Source organism: Furipterus horrens, unplaced genomic scaffold (genome assembly GCF_987537825.1).
Source record: "Furipterus horrens unplaced genomic scaffold, mFurHor1.1.pri manual_scaffold_8, whole genome shotgun sequence".
Classification (NCBI taxonomy): Eukaryota; Metazoa; Chordata; class Mammalia; order Chiroptera; family Furipteridae; genus Furipterus; species Furipterus horrens.
Window position 1 is genome coordinate 48553227 of NW_028327178.1, and position 24444 is coordinate 48577670.

The 24444-nt window shown below is 39.0% G+C and overlaps 1 protein-coding gene across 1 annotated transcript in view; it reads right to left on the reverse strand.

Moving 5' to 3' along the window:
• Window positions 1-24444, reverse strand: part of LAMA1 (laminin subunit alpha 1) — a 158576-nt gene that overhangs the window by 53954 nt on the left and 80178 nt on the right. Inside the window, exons 30-41 of the mRNA XM_090285005.1 lie at window positions 19797-19918; window positions 16621-16707; window positions 16082-16275; window positions 12955-13097; window positions 11008-11097; window positions 9266-9377; window positions 7990-8152; window positions 4789-4999; window positions 4491-4607; window positions 4203-4366; window positions 2127-2262; window positions 1266-1359 (exon numbers count right to left, since the gene is read on the reverse strand). Of these exons, the coding sequence (XP_090141131.1) occupies window positions 1266-1359; window positions 2127-2262; window positions 4203-4366; window positions 4491-4607; window positions 4789-4999; window positions 7990-8152; window positions 9266-9377; window positions 11008-11097; window positions 12955-13097; window positions 16082-16275; window positions 16621-16707; window positions 19797-19918 (1633 nt within the window). The remainder of the gene's footprint in view (window positions 1-1265; window positions 1360-2126; window positions 2263-4202; window positions 4367-4490; window positions 4608-4788; window positions 5000-7989; window positions 8153-9265; window positions 9378-11007; window positions 11098-12954; window positions 13098-16081; window positions 16276-16620; window positions 16708-19796; window positions 19919-24444) is intronic.

Genomic DNA, 24444 nt, shown 5'->3' on the forward strand with positions numbered 1-24444 from the left:
GTTTAAATTACTCAGTATTAATCAGACTCACTAATTTCTTATCTATACTTAAACTGTGGCTACCCTTCTCCTCTGGTTTATAAAACCCCAAACATGGGCTCCTGCCTAGTTTCCTCCTCCCCTCTGCTTTCTGCTCCCTTCTGACCATCCAGCAAGTGCTCAATTCAACCTCCTTAAAGTCTGATCAAAGCTGTTGGACCGAAGCTTTCACTTCAGAAATTTCTGTTCATAATACACAATCATGTTAGATTCCAAATACATGTTAACAAATAAATTATTGATAAAATCCTTCATGAATATGACAGTTCTGCCTAAAACTTTGATTGCCAGGAAGGTCACTGTTCCACGGCCTATGAAGTACCTTTAGTAGTGTAACCTGAAACCATAGCCCACTGACAGATGCTAGAGTTTGTGTTTAATGCTTTATGATTGAGAATTGTGTACTTTCTGTGTGGTGAGATGACAAATTCTAGACTGTATGAATCACAGAGAAATAAAAAGATATGCACATATCCATACTCTTGGCTCAGACATTTGGGGAGGGATCCAGGACTAGATGTAGAAGTAATTTAAAAGGGGCTTGCACTATTTATGGACCACTATTTACTTTCTAGGAAAAGACTTGATATTAGAATATATCAAGGTGAAAATACACTATATCTTATAAAACTGTATGTTTCTGTTACACAACAGATTTCTGCTGCCATTTTATTATGTGTATGCCATTGTATTATTGGATAGTTCTTAAATATGCCAAATAATTGCTTACTGAAAGTCTTAGGAAAAATTAAACTGAACTGGTATTTCTTAACTTGATAAATCAATTGTAATTTAATTCAATAACTATGTAATGAGAACCTACCATGACTCTAACATTATTTTAGCCCTATGAAAATGGCAAAAGAAGTATCAAACATAATATAACTCTTCAAGAAACTGTAAAACAGTAAGAGACAAATAGAAGAGCACATGACATCAAAGGTAAGCTGACAAACACTGTGAAGAACAGTAAAAGCTCAGAAGATAAAGCAGAGTGGTGGATCTGGTTGTTAAGGAAGACTTGATGAGTCTATGAAAGGTTAGAGGGTACTGCACATTAAAAGAAGAGGTATTGCTAAAGTAAAATTTTTAATTATGTAATGTTTATACGATAGCAAATTGGAATATTATTGTGAAAAAAGAAATGTCAAACTTCGAATTGCTCTAGGAAAGGCTGTATGCTCAGAGAGGTGTTCTTATCAACACAGTCCAAGCTGGAAGCTGACCTTGATGCTTGCTGCGCAGGCTCTGGCCTTCTTTTAGAAATCTGGAACTATGCTGGAGAGCTGCTTTCCCATTAGACACCAGGGATTCTGAGGACTAGAAAACAGGGCAATTTAAACTTGGTGACTGAAGGGCATGGGGCAATCCTTCTGGGGATGGGAAGGTGACTCTATCAGAATAGCCTCCCATTTCATTCCAAACAAGGAAGTCAACTAGATAACAGGTAGGGAGAGTTTAAATTGCCCTAATTTTTGCCTAATATATGTCTTAATTTAGGAGTGAGGAGAAAGAACACAAGCATTTTTAAATATATAAAGACAAAAACCAACCATTACATGAATACTTTTACCACAGGTAAGAAAAGATGCCTCAAAAATTGACCGTTACAAAATAGTCACAGGAATGTAAAGTACAGCCTAGCAAATATAGCCAACAATATTGTAATAAATGTTTTGTGCCAGGTGGGTACTAGATTTATTGGAGGGATTACTTTGTTAGTTATATAAATATCTAACCACTATACTGTATACATGAAACTAAAATAATATTAAATATCAACTGTAATTTTAAAAAATTTTTAAAAATGTCTCAAGTAGATATTAAGTAGTATTATCATTTTTGGAATAAGAAATGGTGATATTTTTATATCACTAGTCCCTAGTCTTTATAAAGAAGTATTTATGACCTTAATAAATTAAAACATATCACATGATGACAGAAGCCATAAACTGATCCCACCAGAAAAGAACACTGACAAGTATAAATTTAAGCCACTGAGTCTTTGCTCAAGCACCTTCAGGAACAATCTTGCATGGTGCCCAGGAAAGGAAGGTACACACTGGGGCCCACAGGACCTTTCTTACCAGGTTCACCTCAGTCACAGTCCTGAGAGCGTCTTTTGCCAGTTTTTCTGATTCTTCAATCAGGCTCTGAATGTTGGAATGGACATGGGTTGCACTGGTCTCATTCAGGGACACATATCTAACTTTTCCAAGGCCACTATGAAATCAGCATAGTTAAAAGTGTTATAAACTAAAATTGGACTTGCTCACTATTTTTAAAAGACTCCTAGTTTCTTCCCCCTTACAACAGTATCATCATCAAGGAATAACAACATATGGATTCCCCTTCGACTCCCAAAGCAATCTTAAGAAGCAGTAACCACAAAGTAACAATAACACTAAGAATTGCTGTTTAATTTTAACCCAGAGAAGACAGGATGGCTGTTTCCCATCAGTTTTTTTCCAGCTGCCCTCAACATCTTTTGATCTCTATCTAAACCCTTTGCATGAGTCTGCGGTGTCACTGTGCGTTTGCATTCATTGTAATCACTCCAGCAAGGCAATTGTTAATTTTGAAAAAGCTTTCTTGAGCACATATAAGGACGCTGAATCTTATTCCTCAAGTGGTATACAGCAATTTGATGAAATTCACTAGAGGTTTTGGAGGAAGATCAGATGGTATTTCAATCACCTGAACTTCACTCTCACAAGTGGGCAAGTCATTTATGAACTTGCCAACTGGTAATGGTGCAATTTCATCCAGCCACTCTATCTTGAAAATAAAATCTGACAATCGACACATCTTTGCTTGCTGTGTAACTCACTTCATTTTCTTCTCAAGGTTATTGAGTTGGGTGATTCCCATACCAGATATCAACAGTTATTACTTGTTACTTACTACTTGATTGGCAAAATTTGGTGACTTATTAGAAAAAGGTAATGTTATTTAACTTTGTGTATCATACCAAATTGCTTTTACTATACATACTAAATAATAAATGTTTTGTTCTAGCTATGTATATAGTCAAAATAATGTTTTATTTTGGGGAAAATTATGAAAGATGATGAAAAGAGAGACATTGAGTATCTAATTCCATTTTCTATTACTGATTCCTGTGGCATCTGTAGGCAGTAGTGCTCAATGCAGCACATAATTTATGCAATATTCTATCTTATATCATTTTTAATTGCTGTCATTATGTGATCTAATCTTTTATGGCAGCATTCCTCAAATTGGAAAGATATTTATTTTTCCCCTTCCACAAAACATGCCCAACATACAAGAACACACATTCCCAGTGTGTCCAGACTTTTTCCACCCATAATTTATAACACATTTTAAGTAAACGAATTTACCAGTTCACTCACAATATTGTGTAAATCACTGATAAGGCCTAAAACATTGGTTCCCTCATTTGGACACCCAGGAATCTTTTTTAAAAAGTAATAAGAAAGCCCAGAGCACAACCCAGATGAATTAAGTCAGAATCTTTGAGCAGGGGTGGGAGGAGTAGGGGACAGAAGCATCAGTGTTTTTGAAGTTCCCCGGGTTATTCCAATGTGCAGACAAGTTTGGGAACCACTGGCATGACCTTGTGCTTCTCACTTAAAAGACACCTTTACAAGTGAGAACAAATATTTAAAAATATAAGTTTAAATTATTGTAATACTACAGTAGAACTTCAGGCAGTAGAAAACAATTTCGGATGATATCTTTCAAGATTTGAGAGTGTCCCAACACTTCTACTGGTCTAGTGTGGGCAACCACAACCTCCATCCATGCATAAAACCAGTCAAAGCATAAACTCTAAAATGGTAAGATATGTAAAGAAGCTAATATCCTTGTTCTGTCCACATGTAACCTAACAAAGATCTGAGCACTCAGATGCTTAACAAGGCCTTGATGATTTGATATTACAGCATTGTATTTGCTTTAGTGCACATTTGGTTAAGTTTTCATTTCTCCATCATACCTTTATGTGATGGTCAACTATGCTATGAGACATGGGAAGAAATCCTCCTTACCATGTAAACAAAACAGGAATTTTTGCTTTTAGACAAAAAAGAGTGACTCAACATTGCGATCAAGATAGCCATTTTTATTCCCTCTGATGAATGGATCACAACCTCTGGAATTCCTGTTAAATGTGGTCTCACCTGTCCAGAGCACCTGCTAGTCTCTGGAGCTCAGCTGCATGATCCTCAGCTCCATAGACAAGGTCAAGAGCTCTTCTTTTGGACATCTCCATGACCAGATCATCCACATGGTGCCTGATTTTGGCAGTCCATAAAAGTAGCTCATCCCGGTGATGCTCTAACTGCTACAAGAGACATCAATATTGTGAATATATATGCATTTTCAACAATGTAATGTGTGTGCATATATATGGGAAGTGTGAAGATTATTTGGAAACTGTATTGTGGCTATGTTGAGTTGTAACTTACTGCTAGAGCACTTTGTGCCACCTTTGCACGTGCAGTGGCAGCACCTACCAATCTTCTTCCTTTGGCGATTAGCACTGAGGTCAAGTTCTGTTCTTCTTGAACAAGCAGCTTTTTATCCTGTAGCAAAAATCACCTTTAAGGATATTTTATAAAGCAAGTCAGTTTCCAAACACTGGTGCCTGATGCTATGTGCTGAGGTTAGTAATGGGGCTCATTTTTTAAGAAGCTAAAAATAGTAGTACTTACATTGGAGAAGTTGGTTACTAGCTTAAATGAGGAGAGAGCTATTGAGACTCACATTGAACTCTTGTAGGTTGGCATTGACAATGAGTAGCAGGCGGTTGCTTTCCTGCATCTTTGCCTCTGCTTCCCTCATGAGGTCTTCTGCTGCCTGCAGTTCATTATTGTGTTTTGAAAGGAGGCTGCTTGCTGTTTCTTTTATCACCTTCAACTTATTCTGTGGCTTCTGGTAATTTTTCTGAATTTGTGACAATAAATCTTTAGCAGACCTATAAATATAAATGGTCCACATAGTAAGTAAATGAATAACAAAGCTGCTACCATTGAAATGAGGGCAGAAGAAATTTTTGCATATCCACACCTAATTTTATAGTGTGCAGCAAAGGGTAACATGGTGGGCAGGAGAAGGCTGTCATTTGAAAGGCCTGACTGCAAGGTCTGCAGAGCATTCCACTGTTACCTAACTGATAAGAGTGTCTCACTGCCTCCACTGTCTGTGCAAACAATGTGGTTTATGTTGAAAACTTGCTTTCCCTCTGTGAGTGTGGAATTGGGCTCATGTGAGGCAGAGGGTGCTATTAAACCAATGCCCAGTAAAAAACATAAATGCTGAGCCTCTAATGAGTTTCTCTGGGCAGAAACATCACCCATGTGCTGCTGCACTTTCATAGCTGGGGGAAGGGTGCTCTCTGTGCCCCCAAGGAAAGGGAACATCGGGAAGCTTATATGGATACCTCAAGATTCCACCGTGTCTTCTTTCCTGACCCAGTTGTGCATCTTTAATACGTTGCCATAACATATACTGGCCTTGAGTAAAACTATCTGCTGAGTCCTGAGTGTCCTAGTGAAACTGAATGTGACAGCAGTCCTGGGGACCCTGACACAAGCATGATAAGCAACTGATTTGTGTGCTAAATATTCCCACAAATAGGATTGCCATATTTCTGCATAAATTACCAATTTTCTAAGGATTATCATTTAAAAGCTGATAAACAATTCCCAAAACAATCCATAAAATTTGAAATAGCCTAGGAATAGGGATTGTCTATAGAAAATAAAAAATTAGAGGCCAGAAAACATATTTTAAACTAATTTTTAAAATAAAAGATCTCTTTAATAATAATTTAACTAGAAAATTAAAAAGAGAGCAGCAATCTCATTAATAACTTTCTTCTAAATAAAAACACAGGACCAACACTGACAGAGGTCTTAGCAGGGGAGGAGAGTCAGGGGCACCAAGGGCAATGGGGTGGTAGAGGGTCCCTGCCTTCTCCCCTTCCTCTTAAATGCTATTCAGAAAATGAACTTTTCCTGATTGGGTTACGAGATCCTAGTGGGAAAAACAATCTCTATGATTCTCCTTTGTGTCCCCAACTCCTAGCACAATATCTGCCACTGAGAGCTCATTTTGGTAAATGAATGAGTAAATGAATGAACTGACTGTGGAAAAGTAATGGTGCGAGAAGACGGTCCCCCAAAATGACTTCTGGGGATCTCCAGGGAATCTCCATCTTTAATAAGCAAATGAGATACACACCTGGGTAGGAAGCACTGGGTGGAGCCGGAGAGCCCAGGACGAGTGGGAGATGGGTGGGTGGGGGAGTGTGGGGAGTGGAAGGGTGTGGGCTGGAATCAAGTATACAGCATTTCCGTTATCTGAGAGGCAGTGGGAGCTAAGGAAAAGTAGGAAGCAGAGAACAGCGCAGCTGAGTCTGTGATGGCCACCTCAAGAGTAGATGGCCTGGAAAGATGGAAATGGAGGTGTGAGCTCTTTCCCTCCCTTGCTCCCCACACCACCCATTTCAGGTGTGCCATGCATTTCAGGTAAGGGATGATGCTGGTAAAAGGTTAAGTTAGGGAAACATGATTATAATCTAGTGTAAGTGTAGCAGCATGGCCTCTGACCTAATGATCCAAGTTCCGCCACCCATCTTTAAGGGACTTGGTCTCAAGTGGCACTTCCTTCTGTTTGGGGCTGGAGAATAACAGTGTTTATAGTCACACAGGCTTAGGTTTATGGACAGGTTTCAGACTATCCCTTGAGGTTTAACCCTTGGGCAAGTTACTTACAGTCTCCAGGCCTCAGATTCCCCAGCTGCGTTCTCCCCTACCTCACACGGGGGCAAAGACCATCACAGGACAGAATAAGAGAAGTGAGCCTGCACCCTCCCTTTACAGAGGAAGTGCTCCCTTCCCTGCTTCTTGGGTTCTCACCTCCTCTGATCTCTCCTCAAGGCTTTTGATTCATAGTTCTCTCAGGACCCTCCAGACCCTAACTAATGCTCTAGTAATTGGACTTCTCATTCTCCTAGCCCATCCAACAGTAAGTCCCTCCTTTTGTTTTTCACATGACAAATTAAGAACGTCAAAAATCTTATTCAGTAATGAAAAAAGATGTAAGCTTGACTAACTCTCCAATGTGTTGCCAGTAGACATACATATCATTTTAAACAAATCTTTTAGTAAATATTTTGGAAATGCAAGTCAGGAATCCTCAAAATGCTCAAAATTTTTGGCTGAATGGTTTCACTTCTTAATGTCCACCTTAATAAGATAACAATATGAAATATAGAAAAAGATTTTTAAGATGAACATGACAACATTGTTTAAAATAGCAAAATAGATTAAAAATAGTTTAAATATCACACCATAGAAAATAGAGCATTGTGTAAGTAAGCCAGTATTTAGGATATCTATCACAACCTGGAAAAAAGACAGCCTGTGCTATATACATCGAGAAATAACTGTGTGAAGATACTAAGAAAATTATAAGCTCCTGGTGACCATGTCTAATAATTCTTTGTGATCTGTTATTTTACACTTTGGTTTTCAATTAGTTTGCATAACTAAGCTAAATTATTTTGGCATAATTTCTATCTGCCTTAAGACTTTATAGCACAAGTAATAACCACTGATTATATTTTCTTCCATGGGAGTTTATCACATTATACTTGATCTTCAATAAATACAATAAAATGTTGTTCCAGAGACACAGAGAAACAAAACTTATGACAGAATAGCACAAATATAGAGATATCAACATTGATTACAGTTTTATTGATTTGGAGGAGATGGCACCATCTCTTCATTTACTTCACAATATGGCACCACTCACCTCTTATGACATTCCGCGCACTGCCCCCCCCGCCCCGCCCGCCGTGAGAGCTTTCTTTCCACTCCTCCACATGCCGTCTCCCCCTTCAGCACTGATGTTCTGTCCTCTAATGGGCTGTGTCATTAATGGTACCTAAGGACTTACTTCAGTTCAAGGGTGGTGTTTTGGTGCAACTGCGTGAAATGTCTTTTCCGTATGGTTTCCAGCAAAGATGTAATATTCTTTTGCATATTCTGAAGAGTAGAGCTGGGTAGCTGGAAATCTTCATCCCAGGTCTGATTTAGAGTTGTTGCCTTTTCAATAATTTCTATGGGGAAAATTCATCAATCATTTAATAAGTTTCTCAAAAGTGGACAGTACTAAAATGAAAAACTTAGGCCCTTCTTCAGTGAGGCCTGCTCTGTTCACTGGAAATGGCTGAACCTCCAAGCCAGCCTGGCTGGGCTGTATATCCCAATGCACTCTGGACATCCCCTATTAAAACACTCATAGACTTGACATTACTGGTTTATTTGACACTCTGTAAGAGAGAAGGCTGTGGCCATTGGGTTTACTTCAGCATCTCCTGCACCTGGCACAGACATTTGCACATAAAAGCTGCTCGACAAATATTTACTGCGTGAATGAATCACCAATACTTGATACTACTCTTTTTATTAGGCATATTATTGGTTCTAATAATTTCCTTATTTTTTTCCCTATAGAGTCTGATTTGCATTGGATTCTGTACTCCTTATGCCTTCAAACAATAATCCGAAAAGAAGATCAAAAATATATTTCTTGTGACCAGAAAATCGAAAATAGTAATCTAAAAGCCAAATTAGACCAATTGAATAGTGACTGAATTACTATAATATTGTGGATGCCCTTTGAGACCACACTGAAGCTCCAAATGGCATCAGCTCATACCGTGGGCAGAGGACTGGAGTTGAGAGTTAAATCAGCCACTCCTGTGGCATTGCTCCCCTAGCAACATTTTGTTTGGTCAAAAGGCCTGCAGTGACCTTAAACTGACACTCACCCCCATACAAACATGTGCCCCAGATAAGAGCCTACAGAGTCAGAAGCAAATGTAAGTTGGACCTTGGATCATGATTTGGCACCCTGTGCTCCATTTAGTAAGTGTGAATTTGATAAATTCATGACAGATGGAGAGGTACCACATTTACTTGATACTTAGGGCTTAAGTGTAATGCATAATATAGAAAATAAAAAAGGAGACATATTTTTTTTTTAAGATAAAACTCTCAGTGAAAGATTGTAGACTGGACACATCAGGATCCCCAAACTATGGAACAGCCCAGTCCTTCGGCTCTGGTAGTCAAGTGGGAGTCATACACATCTGTTCATGTGTTTGATAGACTGAACTTTTCCTTCCAAATAAGCATAGACTCCCTGCACTGGACACGGAACACACTACCTTGAATGCTTATCTTCAGTTTCTCAGTAAGTGTCATCAGATCCTGACTCTTGTTGAGGATTCTTTCAGTTGCCCTGGCCACATGCTGGCTACTTCTTAACACTCTAGTGAGCTGATAGAAAATAAAGATCTCATGTTAGTTTGACTTTGAATAATATGCAAGCTTTGATATTCAAGTTGTATTTTTTAAATAATAAAATATGTTCCAGAATACAGAGTAAAGTTGTACACTATCGCATAAGCCAAGGTTAATATTTTGGGATTGGAAATTGACTAAGTGATTGATAAAATACTTTACTGCTCATTCTGTGTGAGAAAAGATGGTATATTTTTTTAAAGCAGCCTAACTGGGTATTAAAAGACACACTTTTCCAGTGTCTCCATGGTGAAGACTCTATTCACTTTAGAACCCGAGTGTATACAGAATATAGAAAGAAAAATCTTACTAATTTTTATTGACCATGAGAACTTAATTGAAGAGTTAAGAACATGGAGTCAGATAAACTGGGTTTTAGGCCCAATTCTGCCAACCTGGAGACCCAGTCTGTAACATCTTCTAGCCTCATAACATGTGGTAATAATAACACTTACCTCATAGGAATTTATGAAGATTAAATTTGATGTCTGTAAAGTTGGCAGCCCAAGGGCTGAGACTTAGCTTCCCTCAGCTATTGTTTTTATTAGGAATGGTATAATTTGTAAAAGGAAAGGTTGTTTGTAATTTCCAGGAATGTAAAGTAACTCAGACTAGGTCAGAAAGTGTTTTGTAGTCAAAACCCAAAGAGAATTTTCTTAAATGAATAGAGAAAATTTATTTAATCAGCTTATCACTTCCTACCAAATGTTTGCTCACTGAGGTACTTAGAGCCCACACTTAAACCTTTAAACTCATTCCAAATCATCATTAATTCTAAATTAACAGGAGTCAAACTAATACTTTTTGTAGGGTGCATCACTGTGTATATGTGTAGATGTTGAAAGAAAAAGAGTAGCTACATATATGTAAATATACACTATTGTATACATATCTAAGTATATACATATATATAGATATACTACCATATACATATCTAAGTACATATATGCATTTGCATGTGCACATGAAATTCATAAGTGAACATTATAAGTTTCACAATAGGCTCTCCCTCACTATCTATGGATGAGGAAATTCTTTTTAGGGTTACTCAAAACCATTCGTCTGACATGGATAAAAAGACAAATAATTCTATGCTGACTTCAGAATAAGTTCATTTGCCATTGAAAGTGATAAAATCAGAAGCACGCAGCCTGAAGCCTGGATGCTGCACAAACACCAGGAGCTCTGGGCTGTGCTGGCTCTGCCCAGTGAGCTGAGTCAGCGGTCCTGATGTTGGATGAAGTGCCTCTGAGTACCATGCTAACAAGGTGCTCAGTTCATGAAGCAAGTTTAGGAGAAGGAAGCAATTTCAGGGGTCTTTCAATCCCACCCACCCCTTGATTCACAGGAGAAAATGATGGTTGAGTGGCACGGTGAATGCCCAACTGCTCCCTCAGCAGAGATGACAATAGAAATTAAGTCAGGAGCCTTTCTTACTAAGACATAAAAACTGGCAATGTTAAAACCAATTTGATCATAAGGTACCCAGAGCACAGCTCCTGAGAGGAAGAGGCTGCCCTGACCTACTCAGAAGCTTTGGGACAGCCCCAGTGCAATTGCTCACAAAGCCTGGGTGGGAAGTGAGCCCTTTAGGTGGAGAATTTACCTCCCTTTGCAGGTCATCTGTTTGTTCTGTAACACCTTCAAGTTGAATTTTTACCAGTTCCTTTTGCGTATTTTCTTTTAATAAAGATTCCTACAAAGAATGAAGAAAACAAACCACAATGCTTCAATGTAAATGTTCTCATTCACTTGTTATTAACTATTTTGTTCACAGAAATTCTTTTTTCCTTGAAATTTCATTAAAAATAAAATGAATGACATTTACTTAAGTTTTAATTATAGCAACATGTTCCCATCTGCCATCTTTTGCATTATATTTCTTATATAGATATGAATTTAGTCTGGTGTGTTGTGCAGAATCTGATACTGCTGCTGTTCTTAGGTGAGTCTGGCTTAATTTCAATACCAGAGTCACATCAATTTTAACCATAATTTTCACACCTTAAAAAACTTACTTTAAAAAGCTTACTAGGTTAAAATACAAAAGTATTAAGTAAAAAAAGTCTTTATAATTACTAACAACTAGGTGCTTAATTTATGCCAACTCTCTTAATTTTTTATTTGTATGATTGTATTTAAACCTTATAGCAACCCTATAAAGTGGCTATATTATTATTCAGGGTTGGGGGGGGCTAGCTAAGTTACTTGTCCAAGGTTGCTGTGTAGATAATAAAAACAGTTAAGAGTTTACATTCTTAACCTACTGTCTGCTTTACATAAGCACAAAAAGTTATTTAAAGGAATTGACAAGTGGTTTAAATGGGAGCAAATAATCCAAAAATAGTTAAAATTTGACAGACTCACAGACAGAGAGCAGGCTTATAGTTGTGGTGGGGCTGGAGGGATTGAACAAAAAAATGAGAGAGAGAGACAGAGAGAGAGAGAGAGAGAAACTCATGGACACAGACAGCAGTGTGGTGAGTGACAGGAGGCAGAAGAAGGTACAGGGGGGATATAGTGATGGACGGAGACCTGACTCTGGGTGGTAAACACACAATACAGTGTATAGATGATGTGTTGTAGAATTGTGTACCTAAACCCTGTAAAATTTTGTCACCTCGATAAATTCAATAAAATGGAAAAAAATGTTAAAATTTAAATCAACAGTTTTTCTCATTTGAGAAATTTAAAATATAGTTATATGTCTGGGGCCCACAGTGATTTAAAAAAATAGTATTTATCTATTGGGTCTATAGTCTATAGTGAGTGGAAAAGGCATTTCATTCTTTCCTATTTTTTAAAAATTTAAAACATACACACACACACACACACACACAAGCATACTGGCCTAAGAAAATGTTTAGTCTAAGAAAAGTTTTTAACTAAAAAAGGACTGTCCTTGACACAGTAAATTATCTCAAATTCTAATGTATAGGTTTAAAGCAAAATTATGAATCATATTTTTTCTAATTAACATTAAAAATACTAGCAATACTAGAGTAGAATGTTGTCTATTAAGTTAATCCCTTAAGTTTTCACCTTTTGTTTTTGGACTCAGATCCTGTTTGACTAAACACAAAACTGATATTGCCTCAGAAATTTTCACTTAATCTTCCATGATGAAGGAACATTTGTGCCCTAAAACTCCAGTTAAGAATAATACATTTACAGAAAATAGTTATCTTTAGCATATTCCAACATTAAAGAATATACCATCCAGATTTATTTCCTATATTTGTATTAGGAAAGCTATTTTCACATACCCAAAGTTTTTCATAGGAGCGAGTAGACTTTGTCTTACTCCACAAGGTGAAGAATGACCATGGGGTAGGGTAGAATTTATAAAAAGAAATTTAATGAATATCTCCTAAACAATTAAAGTCATCCCACGGTAAAACAAGTTAGCATTGGATAATGAGATGGGAAGGCTGGACACTTCCCAGCAGTATACACTGGGGATAAGAGGAGGTGGGGAGGGCAGACTCTCCAGACCAACTTCACATTTTTCAATGACACATGTTTTTTCCATCTCTGTATTACCAGTACCTACCCAGAGATATTTAGTTGTATTTTCCAGGTTTGACAAAATTCCATATGGGACAGGGACAATGCTGGTGAGGTTCACAGAAAGAATGGTGTCATCAATATTGTCTAAGTCACTCAGCAGCACACCTACACATTCATCATCACAAGCTAAAAGAAAAAGAAAGTTAAAATTTATGCAAAATGGTCTGCACATTTTCCCATAGGTATGCATTAGCCATTTTGCAGTAATAACAGAAAATCATAATGAGGTAAAAGTGCACTACAAGCCCTCTAGGAACGACATTCTCACACCAGCTGTGCAATGGGAGGTAAGCAGAAAATACTACACGCCTATTCTCAGATGATGACACTAAGACTTAGAGCAATGACTTCCGGTCAAAATAGAGGCCTAGACAGACACGCTGGGTCTCCCTCCAAAACTACAAAGGAATACAAGTACCTCGAAACTAGAGAAAACCAGTAGTTCCAGAAAATCAAGCTGCATGGAAGTCCAACAAACAAAGATATAAAGAAGAAATACTCATCCAGACAGGTAGGAGGGGCAGAGCCGGAGTGGAGAGGATGCAGTGTGGTGGCGGCAGCAGCGGTGGCAGTGATAGGCCGGAGGAAAGCGCAGTCACACGTTTTAGAAAGTGGGGAGGGACACCTGGGAGCATTTCTAGCCCATGACCAGACTGCGTAGCTCACGGTCCTAGTGCCAGGGAAAATCGGGCCTCATTGCTTCTTACTGTGCAAACCAGTGGGGGTTGGGGCGAAGGCAGAAAATGCCAGTCTCTCCGTGGAGTCCGCTTGTTTAAAGGGTCCCCATGATCCTAGAACATCCGTAGACCCACCCACTTTGGGAATGACAGTCAGGGCAACAACTAGAGAAACACCAGTCCCATACAAAGTGGGAGAAGTACCTGGAAAAGAGGCAAGTGCTAACCAAGCAGTATTGTTCCCTCTCTGACCCCTCCCCTACACACAGCACCAAAATGCAGTGAAACAGGTCACCATGTACTGATGAATACCTAAGGCTCTACCCCTTACAATGTAACAGGAGTGACAGCTCTACCTAAGACACAGAGGCAAACAAACACAGGAGCCTGTCAAGATGAGAAGACAGAGAAGTATGGCCCAAAAGGGGGAACAGATCAAGATTCTAGTGGGAGAACTAAGTGATAAAGAGATAGCCAACCTAACAGATGCAGAATTCCTAACACTGGTGATAAAGGTGCTCACAGGCTTGACAGATATGCTTGAGTACAGCAGATGCATAGGGGAAGAAGTGAAGGCTATGCTAAATGAAACAAAGAAAAATCCACATAAAACCAATGGTGAAGGGAAGGAAACTGGGTTTCAAATCAATGATTTGGAACATAAGGAAGAAAAAAGACAGTCAACCAGTGCAGAATGAGGAAACAAGAATTGAAAAAAATGAGGAGAGGCTTAGGAACCTCTGGGTCAACATTAAACATGCCAACATCTGAATCATAGGAGTTCCAGAAGGAGAAGAGAAACAGCAAGAAATAGAAAGCTTATGTGAGAAAATAATAAAGAAAAACTTCCCAAATTTGGTTAAGAAAATAGACATACAAGTCCAGGAAGCACAGAGGGTCCCAAACAAGCTAGACCCAAAGAGGACCACACCAAGAGATGTCATCATTTAAACGCCAAAGGTGAAAGATAAAAAGAGAATCTTAAAAGCGGCAAGAGAAAAGCAGAGAGTTTCCTACAAATGGGTACCTATAAGAACATCAGCTGGTTTCTCAAAAGAAACTTTGCAGGCAAGAAGGAACTGGTAAGACGTATTCAAGGTGATGAAAAACAAGGACCTACAACCTAGATTACTCTATCCAGCAAAGCTATCATTTAGGATGGGAGGGCAGATTAAGTGCTTCCCAGACAAGGTAAAGCTAAAGGAGTTCATCATCACCAAGCCATTATTGTATGAAGTGGTAAAGGCACTCATTTAAGAAAAAGAAGATCAAAACTATGAACACTAAAATGACAACAAACTCACAACTATCAACAACTGTATAAGTAAAAACATAATTCAACTAAGCAAACCAGAATAGGATCAGAATCATAGGTATGGGGATCATTTGGCAGGTTATCAGCTGGGAGGTGGAAGGGGGAGAAATGGGGATATTGTGCAGGGATTAAGAAGCATATTTAGTGGGTACAAAATAGACAGGGGGAAGTTAAGGATAATATAGGAAAGGATGAAGCCAAAGAACTTATATGCATGACCCATGGACATGAACTAAGGGGGGTGGAATTGCTGGAGGAAGGAGGGTACTGGGCAGAGGGGAGCAAAAGGGATAAAATTGGGACTACTGTGATAACATAATCAATAAAATATACTTAAAAATGTAAAAAAAAAAAAAAAAAAGACTTAGAGCAGATCAGTAACTTCTTCAGGGTCACAAAGAAAGAAAGAACTGATCCCAGAGTGGATGCAGGCCTGATGCATGTTTTGTTGCACTGCTCCAAACTTTACAGTGCACCTGCTCGTCTTTGACTTGGACCAATGGCAATGAATTCCAAATGTGTTTCCTTGGGGTGCCTGTTCTGTCATCTCCCCAGTTAGTCTGCAGATACAAATGAAGGAGACTGGGGAAAATAATGGGAATGTTTTTGCTGAAAACAAACACATAAACAAAAGCAGAAAATCTCTTGAATGCCATGATCCTGCCATTACTTCCTTCCTAGCTTCCCCCTTGAACCACTAAGAAGACATCTGCAGGTAACTACTTGCTAGTAAAGTAAATCAGAACTGGAAAAAGTCTCCACAACAGCTGCGAGCTGAAGCCATCAGTGAAATCTGGGTAACACAAATGCAACCCACATTGGCAGTCCCTCTCTGCACTGACTGACACTGGGCTCCATTAAGGGACTATTAATGCAGATAAACAATGAAGCTGGAATTACTGTGTTACTTACAGTGCTAGAGAGATAAATGCTCTTATCCTAGAACCTTCTGCCTCAGCTCCAAACACACCTGAAAAGTTCAGTTTGGCAGATACAATGGCAATATATACTTGGTCAAAACAAAACTTTATCCTGCTGACATCATAGAGCACAGTAATAGGACAAATTTGAAAGGAAAAACCACTTTTAAACATTTAGGAAGGAAAGGAAATACCCACAAATACAACTGCTTTCCACCAGAATATGCCTGGGTTCACATTCCTCACATTGGAGCCCCGCGGCCCCTGGCTTGCAGATGCACTGCCCAGACCTACGGTCACAGTCACGGTGAACAGAGCCATGTGGGCTGCAGTCACACTTCTGGCAGGTGCCACCTGGCATTTGAGGGTTCCCATGATAGCCTGACGAACACCTATAGAAAGGAAAATATGCAGGTAGAGACAACAGTATCAATACCAGTAAGTTCATACAAAAACCAGCTCTTGCCCAAGGACAATAATCATTTCTGCCAAAAGAAATGCAAAGCACATAGGCCCTCTTATCTCATTTTACATTTTGTTTTCTAAAAGGAAGATGAGATGGTCACAGGAATTGCATTCACTTATCTTAATATTATACATAGGAAATTTTGTTTTGAAATATCAATAATGTACAACCAAACTGATAATAATTCTCAAATCACTTTAGCAAACATGTCTTATAATATGAAAGGAGCAGATGTGCCCAGCAATTTCCATGTGATAAATCCACAACATACCTCTCACAATATTGTCCTTCATAGCCCAGAAGACAGGCATCACAGCGGAAATCATAATCACCTTCCAAGACACAAGTGGGACTAAAACTGAAAGAAAAAACCCTTTTTGAATTTTCAGATATACAATTTGAACCCTTTCTTGTGGTACTTGTTCATTACTCCTAGGTACATGCTACTATCCTAAAAGTTAAGTGATAGCAGTGCACGATTAGACAAGTTTTTTAGGGCTTAAAATCTATTGGGCAAAAAGAAGGAAAAAATCATGTAATCAGTACACAAGTGTGCATCTCTTGTATCTGGAAGACACTCATCAGGCACCTGTCCAGTGACAACCATGTGAGTGCTGAGGGAAAGGAGACAGATCTTATAGATTTCACCTAAGTAGTCACCAAAGAGAGCTTCCCTGGTGAAGGGTCTTGCTCTGAGATTTAGGTGAAGAATTTTGCGACTTACTGATGAAAAGGTGAATAGAAAGAGGTGTACATGACTATGAGAAAGCTGAAAACCAGCAGGGAGGAGAGAGCTGGACAAATGCTGGGCTGTAATGAAAGGCAAGCAGGAAAAGGTGGGGCAAAGAAAAGTGAAAAGTGAGGGTAGAATATGAAAATAAATGGACCTGAAGGTAGGAAGTCATGTGAAGGGTCATTTGAAGCAAAATTATAGAGCCACTCCAAGTTTAATATCCACTCAGATATAGATCTCCCTCACTCCTGGACTTCAGCTTTTGCCTTATTCCTTCCTTTCTTTTCAATCTGTCTCTACATTTTAAATTACCAATGCACCATCTAGAGGCTCAGCTGGATACTGCAAAGCACTGAAAAGACCACTGGGTAGTCTGGTTTTTTTGGCCAGTTAAGAGAAGTGGCTGGGAGAAAAGGTGAAGTGATTAAGCAAAAACAAAAACAAAACAAATTAAAAAACCCTCATAGACACAGACAATAGTTTGGTAATTACCAGAGGAAATGGGGGTGGGGGGAGGTAGAAGAGAGTATACAGGGGATAAAGGTGATGGAAGGAGACATGACTTGGGGTGGTGAACACACACTACAATATAGAGAAAATGTATTACAGAATTGTACACATGAATTTTATTAATTAATGTCACCCCAATAAATTCAATTAAAATGTTTTTTTTAAAAGAGAGAGAGGAAGCTTCTAGAATGAGTTATGGGGTTCTCTATCGGCCCCAGTTCAATTCTGACCTTTTTCCCTCCTTAAATACTAAAGGGAAAGACTTCAGTGGAAACATAAAATGTGTAGAGAAAAAAAAAAGATGTATTTTAGGGCCCCTCAGGTGCAGATCATATAGAGAATGTTCATAACCTCAAAGGCTCTTCCTAGTAGTATAAGCTTTAATTTATGAGCATGGGCTCTGGAGATGGTTAGATCCTTCTTTGATTGAAAAGTAAAATATTCAAACATTACAGAAATATGCAAAGTAGAATGATGATATATTATTCCAAACATTTCTCTGGGCACAGATAGCCATGGAGCTATGGATATGAATATACATATGAACCTAAATTTTTTTCCCAAATGGTATCACATGATATAGTCACAATTAATTTAATTAGCTATTTCTCCAATTTTGTACATACAGATATACCTTATTCTTTTCTCAGTGTTTGTACAATAGTTCACTCTAGGTATATACCACAATGTCTATAAACCAATATCCTGTAGGCAGGTACTTCAATTTCTCTTCAATTTCTCATGAGTCCAAGCAATGATAAAATGTATCCATCTTTACACACATATGCAAGTATTTCTATAGTTTAGATTACAAGAGTGGAATTGATGAGTCAAATTTTATATACAGATTTAATACAAAACATTAATAGTAACAATACATTTTAGGAGGCTTGATAGTTTACAAGGAAAGTTTTCACAGTGCCTCTCATTTTGTATTCACTGTCAAGCATTGCTTACTTGGGGACAATAAAATATAGAAGATTCAAACAAATGTTAAAAAGAAAACTTCATTTTAGTATACTAAATGCTGGCATTTGATCCATATGTGTTCAACGCCTTGTCTAAGCAATAATGAAACAATTATTTATGAACTACAATTTTCATTAAATCCAGAGAAGACCCACAGACATTCCAACTTCCACTTAAAATCTCTGGTTCTTTTTGGTGTTCAGATAATTCTACACAAGCATCATGAGTAGAAGGTATAACCTGGCCCCAACAACATCACTATGTAGCATTTCCACACTTTATCAGTTATCAACAAATATATATTATAACCCTGTTCCCTTACAGTAAAAAGGAACTGAATTCTTTATATCGTTACTCATAAAATTAATAACAATTCACCTCTAGTCACACTGGATACCTAGGTTGGAGGCTAAAATTCCGTCGTCGTCGGCAGCCGTCCGTCTCGAGAGAAGATGGTGTAGCTTCTTAAGAGTCTATCTGCACCGCCGAGAATGGCTGTGCAGTCCGACTCGGGAGTGACATGGTATCTGTCTCCTCCCGTGTTGAATCGACATCTTGCGATGACGCTGGAGTGTCCTCTCCAGTGAAGCTGAAGCTACAGAGCCTGGGCAGTGTGATATGGAGGGTCTGCTGTTGCCCATGCAGCAGACCCCCCCTCTCTTCGCAGCTGAAGGGTCCAAGGGAAAGACGGAGTCAATACAGCTTGGCTTCAGGTGCGCCGCAGGAGTTGCCGGTGTTGACTACAACGTCAAACCGCCTTAGGGACTCCGACTCCGGATTTTCTGTCGGGGTTTACTCCCTTAGCCTTTCCCCTGAAGAGGTATGCTGCAAGGCAGTGGAGGTTTTTTGGAGTCAGAGTTTTCCTTATCTGATGTGCCCTGACTGGAAGATCGAACCAGCGACACTTAGCTCGCAGGCCGACGCTCAATCCACTGAGCCAAACCAGCCAGGTTAGGCTAAAATTAATCTTTAAGAAAAAACAAAACAACTGAAAGTCCTTTCTTTAATTGGTTCCATTCTAACATCCTGATACCAACACAGATACTTTCCTTTTGAAAAGATTCTCTTCAAGTATTTGTAAGAATTGAACACTTTTTCTTAAAATTACCTTTACTTAATACATGGAGAATATTAATTAAAATAGATCACATAGAGACCCTGGAAAAGGGGGCTGAAAACTGAATCATCCCAAACTTTGGTGGTGCATGTGTGCCAGTGCACCTGCACAGGCTCACCTAGCAGGGCGGCTGTGAGGACAGGTGCATGCAGAGCAGTCAGTGGTTGAGCCAGTCACCTTCCCGTAGTACCCAGGGGCGCACACATCACAGTGGTCACCAGAGGTATTATGGCTGCAATTCTGGTCACCACATTTCAGAAGAAGAGGGAAACAATGAGAAATTGTTAGAAATCATCCCTATCTGGTAATAGTTAAGCACTACAATGTTTCACATCTATTTGTTTATTTATTTATTTAAGCATATTTTATTATGTTGTTACAGTAGTCCCAATTTTTTCTTTCTTTTGCTCCCCTCTGCCCAGCAGCCCTCTTCCCTCCAGCAATCCCACCCCCCTTAGTTAATGTCCATGGGTCATGCATGTAAGTTCTTTAGCTTCACCTTTCCTATATTATTTTAAACTTTCCCCTGTCTATTTTGTACTAAACAATTAAGCTTCTTAATCTCTGCACCATTTCCCCACTTTTCCCCCTACTCCCTCCTACCTGACAACCCTCCAAATGATCCCCATACCTATGATTCTGTTTCTATTCTGGTTTGCTTAGTTGAATTTTGTTTTTATTTTTTAGATTCAGTGTTGATAGTTGTGATTTTGTCATTTTTTAAAATGTTATTGTCATTTTAATGTTCATAATTTTGACCTTTTTCTTAAGTAAGTCCTTTTGACATTTCATATAATAATAGCTTGGTGATAATGAACTCCTTTAGCTTTACCTTGTCTGGGAAGCACTTTATCTGCCCTTCCATTCTAAATGATAGCTTTGCTCAATAGAGTAATCTTGGTTTTAAGTCCTTGCTTTTCATCACCTTGAATACTTCTTGCCAGTCCCTTCTTGCCTGCAAAGTTTCTTTTGAGAAATCAGCTGATAGTCTTATAGGCACCCATTTGTAGGTAACTCTCTGCTTTTCTCTTGCCGCTTTTAAGATTCTCTCTTTATCTTTAACCTTTGGCTTTTTAAGGATGATGTGTCTTGGTGTGGTCCTCTTTGGGTCTAGCTTCTTTGGGACTCTCTGTGCTTCCTGGACTTGTATGTCTATTTCCTCAACCAAATTTGGAGAGTTTTCCTTCATTATTTTCTCACATAAGTTTTCAATTTCTTGCTCTTCTTCTTCTCCTTCTGGTACCCCTATGGTTTGGATATTGGCACATTTAAAGTTGCCCCAGAGGTTCCTAAGCCTCTCATTTTTTTCAATTCTTGTTTCCTCATTCTGTACTGGTTGACTGTTTTTTTCTTCCTTATGTTCCAAATCATTGATTTGAACCCCGGTTTCCTTCCCTTCACCATTGGTTTTGTGTGGATTTTCCTTCGTTTCATTTAGCATAGTCTTCACTTCTTCCCTTATGTGTTTGCCATACTCAAGCATACCTGTCAAGCCTGTGAGCATCTTTATCACCAGTGTTAGGAATTCTGAGTCTGTTAGGTTGGCTATCTCCTCATTGCTTAGTTCTCCCACTGGAACCTTGATCTGGTCCCCCTTTTGGGCCATACTTCTCTGTCTCCACAACTTGACGGGCTCCTGTGTTGATTTGCCTCTGTGTCTTAGGTAGAGCTGTCACTCCTGTTACATTGTAAGGGGAAGAGCCTTAGGCATTTGTCAGTTGAGGGTGACCATTTCACTGCGTTATGGCGCTTTTGTGGGGGAGGGGTAAGAGAGGGAACAATGCCGCTTGCTCAGCATTCCCCCCTTTTCCAGGCACTTCTCCCACTTTGTATGGGACTGGTGCCTCTCTAGCTGTTGCCCCGGCCATCATTCCCAGAGTGGGTGGGTGTGCAGATGTTCTAAGACTGTGGGAGCCATTTAAATGAGCGGACTCTGCTGAGAGAAAACCACTTAGCAAACTCCCAAACTGACTCAAACTTTATCCTGGACAGCAAGAGAGGCTATAGAAAGAAACCTTTTTATATGTTTAAAAAATAATTTTGAAGATTTTTTAATTTAAAAATAATTCCAGTACTTATCATTGTAAAATCGTATTCCTATCTCAGCTTATGTAAATAGATTTTAGTGGGCTCCTCTTGGCCCCTAAAACAGATATATCTTTAGAAGTAAAATTTGCAACCTTTCTCTTAAAAAGAAAATGTGTTAAATCATTGTTTCAATTTTATATATATATATATATATATATATATATATATATATATAATTAGTTTTTGATTATTAACACCAACTCCAACATTACAAACTCCTCCTAACATAAAAAGGATTATGGGAGCCTACAAGATCCTAGACTGGAAGACAAGCTGCCCCAAAGAGTAGCAAACAAATAGGAACCTGTTCACATGAACAGACATGTGGGATGAGTTAGCTGCTATGGGAAGTGCACAGAGAATGCCTGTAAATTTTTCAACTGGAAAAGGGGTGAGTCCAATCTCCAGGAAGAGAGTAGCTGGGTACAGGGACTTCCAGGTTATTTTTCTCCCCACTCAGTCTCCCCACTCCCCTCCAGGTCACATTTCTGATGAAAAACTTCCATGGTATTACCAGAGGCCCAGTGACATGAAGAGGGAGGAGAATCCTATTTGCTGGATGATAAAATCAGATCCCAAAAGGTCTTGACCCCTTCCTATACTATAAGTACATAGGGAGTGCTTAAGAGATTTTGTCAGATGGAAGTATTACACCACAAAAGAGATGAAGACTGAAGATGAAAGTGAGGCCCCAAGTTCAAAGAGCAAGGACCCAGGCACTAACTTTGTGGAAAGAATGGAAGCATTTCAGAATCTGGTCAGATTAGGAGAGGGAGCAGTAAATGGGTGCTGGGCTCTCAGCATGCTTTCGGTCAGGTGCTGACACATACCTCAGCATGGTGGGCAGACTCAGAACCATCACTGGGACCACCATGGACATGTAAACTGAGGATATCTGACCAAGAGGACTGAATATTCAGAGCCTTTGGATATGTGCAAGGGGAATTTTATCAAGTGTTTTTCCAAGTTACTTGTTAAAGTACTGCCACTTCTCATGAAAAAATTTGCGCTAGTGGCTTGTCTCAATGACTCCAAACATTAAACTGTACCAATGTGTGGATGATACAGAGACACCAGTCCCAGGAATAATTAGGGCTGCCAGAGATGAGCTGAACTGCTGTGGGAGTGAGCTCTTCATTGCTGGAGGTGTGTAAACATACATTAAAAAACTGCTTGGCATGGATGTTGTAGTTTGGTTTTAAGATCTGAAGGGAGTCTGACAAAAATAGAAAGTCTCTTGCAACCTTGAAATTCCAAGCTCTAAGCCCAGACACTATTTTCTGTTTAGAGGGGGTTTTGTTCACAGTAATCAGCACTGTAGGGACAAACAGAACACAGATCTTCCATAAAAAGGGGGAAGAGCAAGAAGCAAAATGTGTTTTGTTCAACACCGTGAGATTATAGAACATTTAGATTTAGAATCCTTGGCCAGTGTTTCGCCAGTGTGTATATCCATTGCTTTTTTACTGCAAAACGTAATTAACAGGCCCAGGAGAGGTCTCTTAGGGGCTTCAAGTTACATCTAGCCAATCATTCTCCCCTGGGCAGGGAACTCGCTGGGAGCTATTCATCCTTGTCTATGCTGAGAAGTCTCTGCTGCAATCTTTCATGGGCTAGGGTAAGTAGACTATGTTCTTTCCTAGGTACAAATCGGCAAGTCATTTGAAGATCTTGGACTTGGTTCTGGTGGATTTGGGTACTCCCAAGACTACCTAATCTTGTTAAAATAGTTAGCTGTGGATATAGAAGAACTGATGAACTCTTTTAAATGTTCATGTGATCTTTGCCCTATAACTGACCAAGGGACCCTTCCAGTTGATTACATCTCACTTTAAGTTGCCTGAAATCAATTCTTTTTAAATCTTTAAATGAGATTTTCTCTATTAGCACTTTAATTTTGCCTGGAGCATGAGCTCATTAGACTGAATAAATTATTCTTAATAGTGTTGCAGCTATTTGTATCTTCATTAAGTCCATTTTTACATAGGATGACTGGAATAATTCTTTAATTTCACATATATAACAGGGTCAACAAAGGTTAACACGCATCTTTTAAATGAGGAAAACCATGAAGTACTTCAGTTTCTAAATTCACCTGGGCACTGCTGCAATTTAGCAATTTTCTCTGTGGAAATTCTTTTAAATTTCACACATGAAAGATGCTTCTGAGTAAAAGAAGAGGAAGATGGATCTACTGTGACTTGGCCTCTAGTCACACTAGATTCTCTGTCCCATTCCTCGTGACCAGGCCACATCCAAGACCTCTAATGCATTGGGTGTGTCTTTCTTGGTGGGCAGTTCATTTTTCTTCAGTGAGTTATTTTATCTGAAGCAAGTTAGTCTTGGCACAATTTATACAAGTTACCAATGTTTCCACATAAGTGATTACAAAGGATGGCATTTTAAGAGTAGGGAAAGAATGTCAGGTTATTCTATTATCGATGAGGCCATGACAGCATAAGCAAAATCCTGAACACCAGAGTTTATCCTCAGTCAGGGTCATGAGACTTCTGTCTGGGTTACTTGGTTCTTTGCAATGACTAAAGTTCTCCCCACATCCCTGAGACCAATCCTGGTTGAGAGGAAGGTGGCTGAGAAGCAAAGGCATATTAAGACAGCCACAAGATTAATTTTTTTTAATGCAAGGAGAAAGCAATACTTTACACAGAGAAATAAAA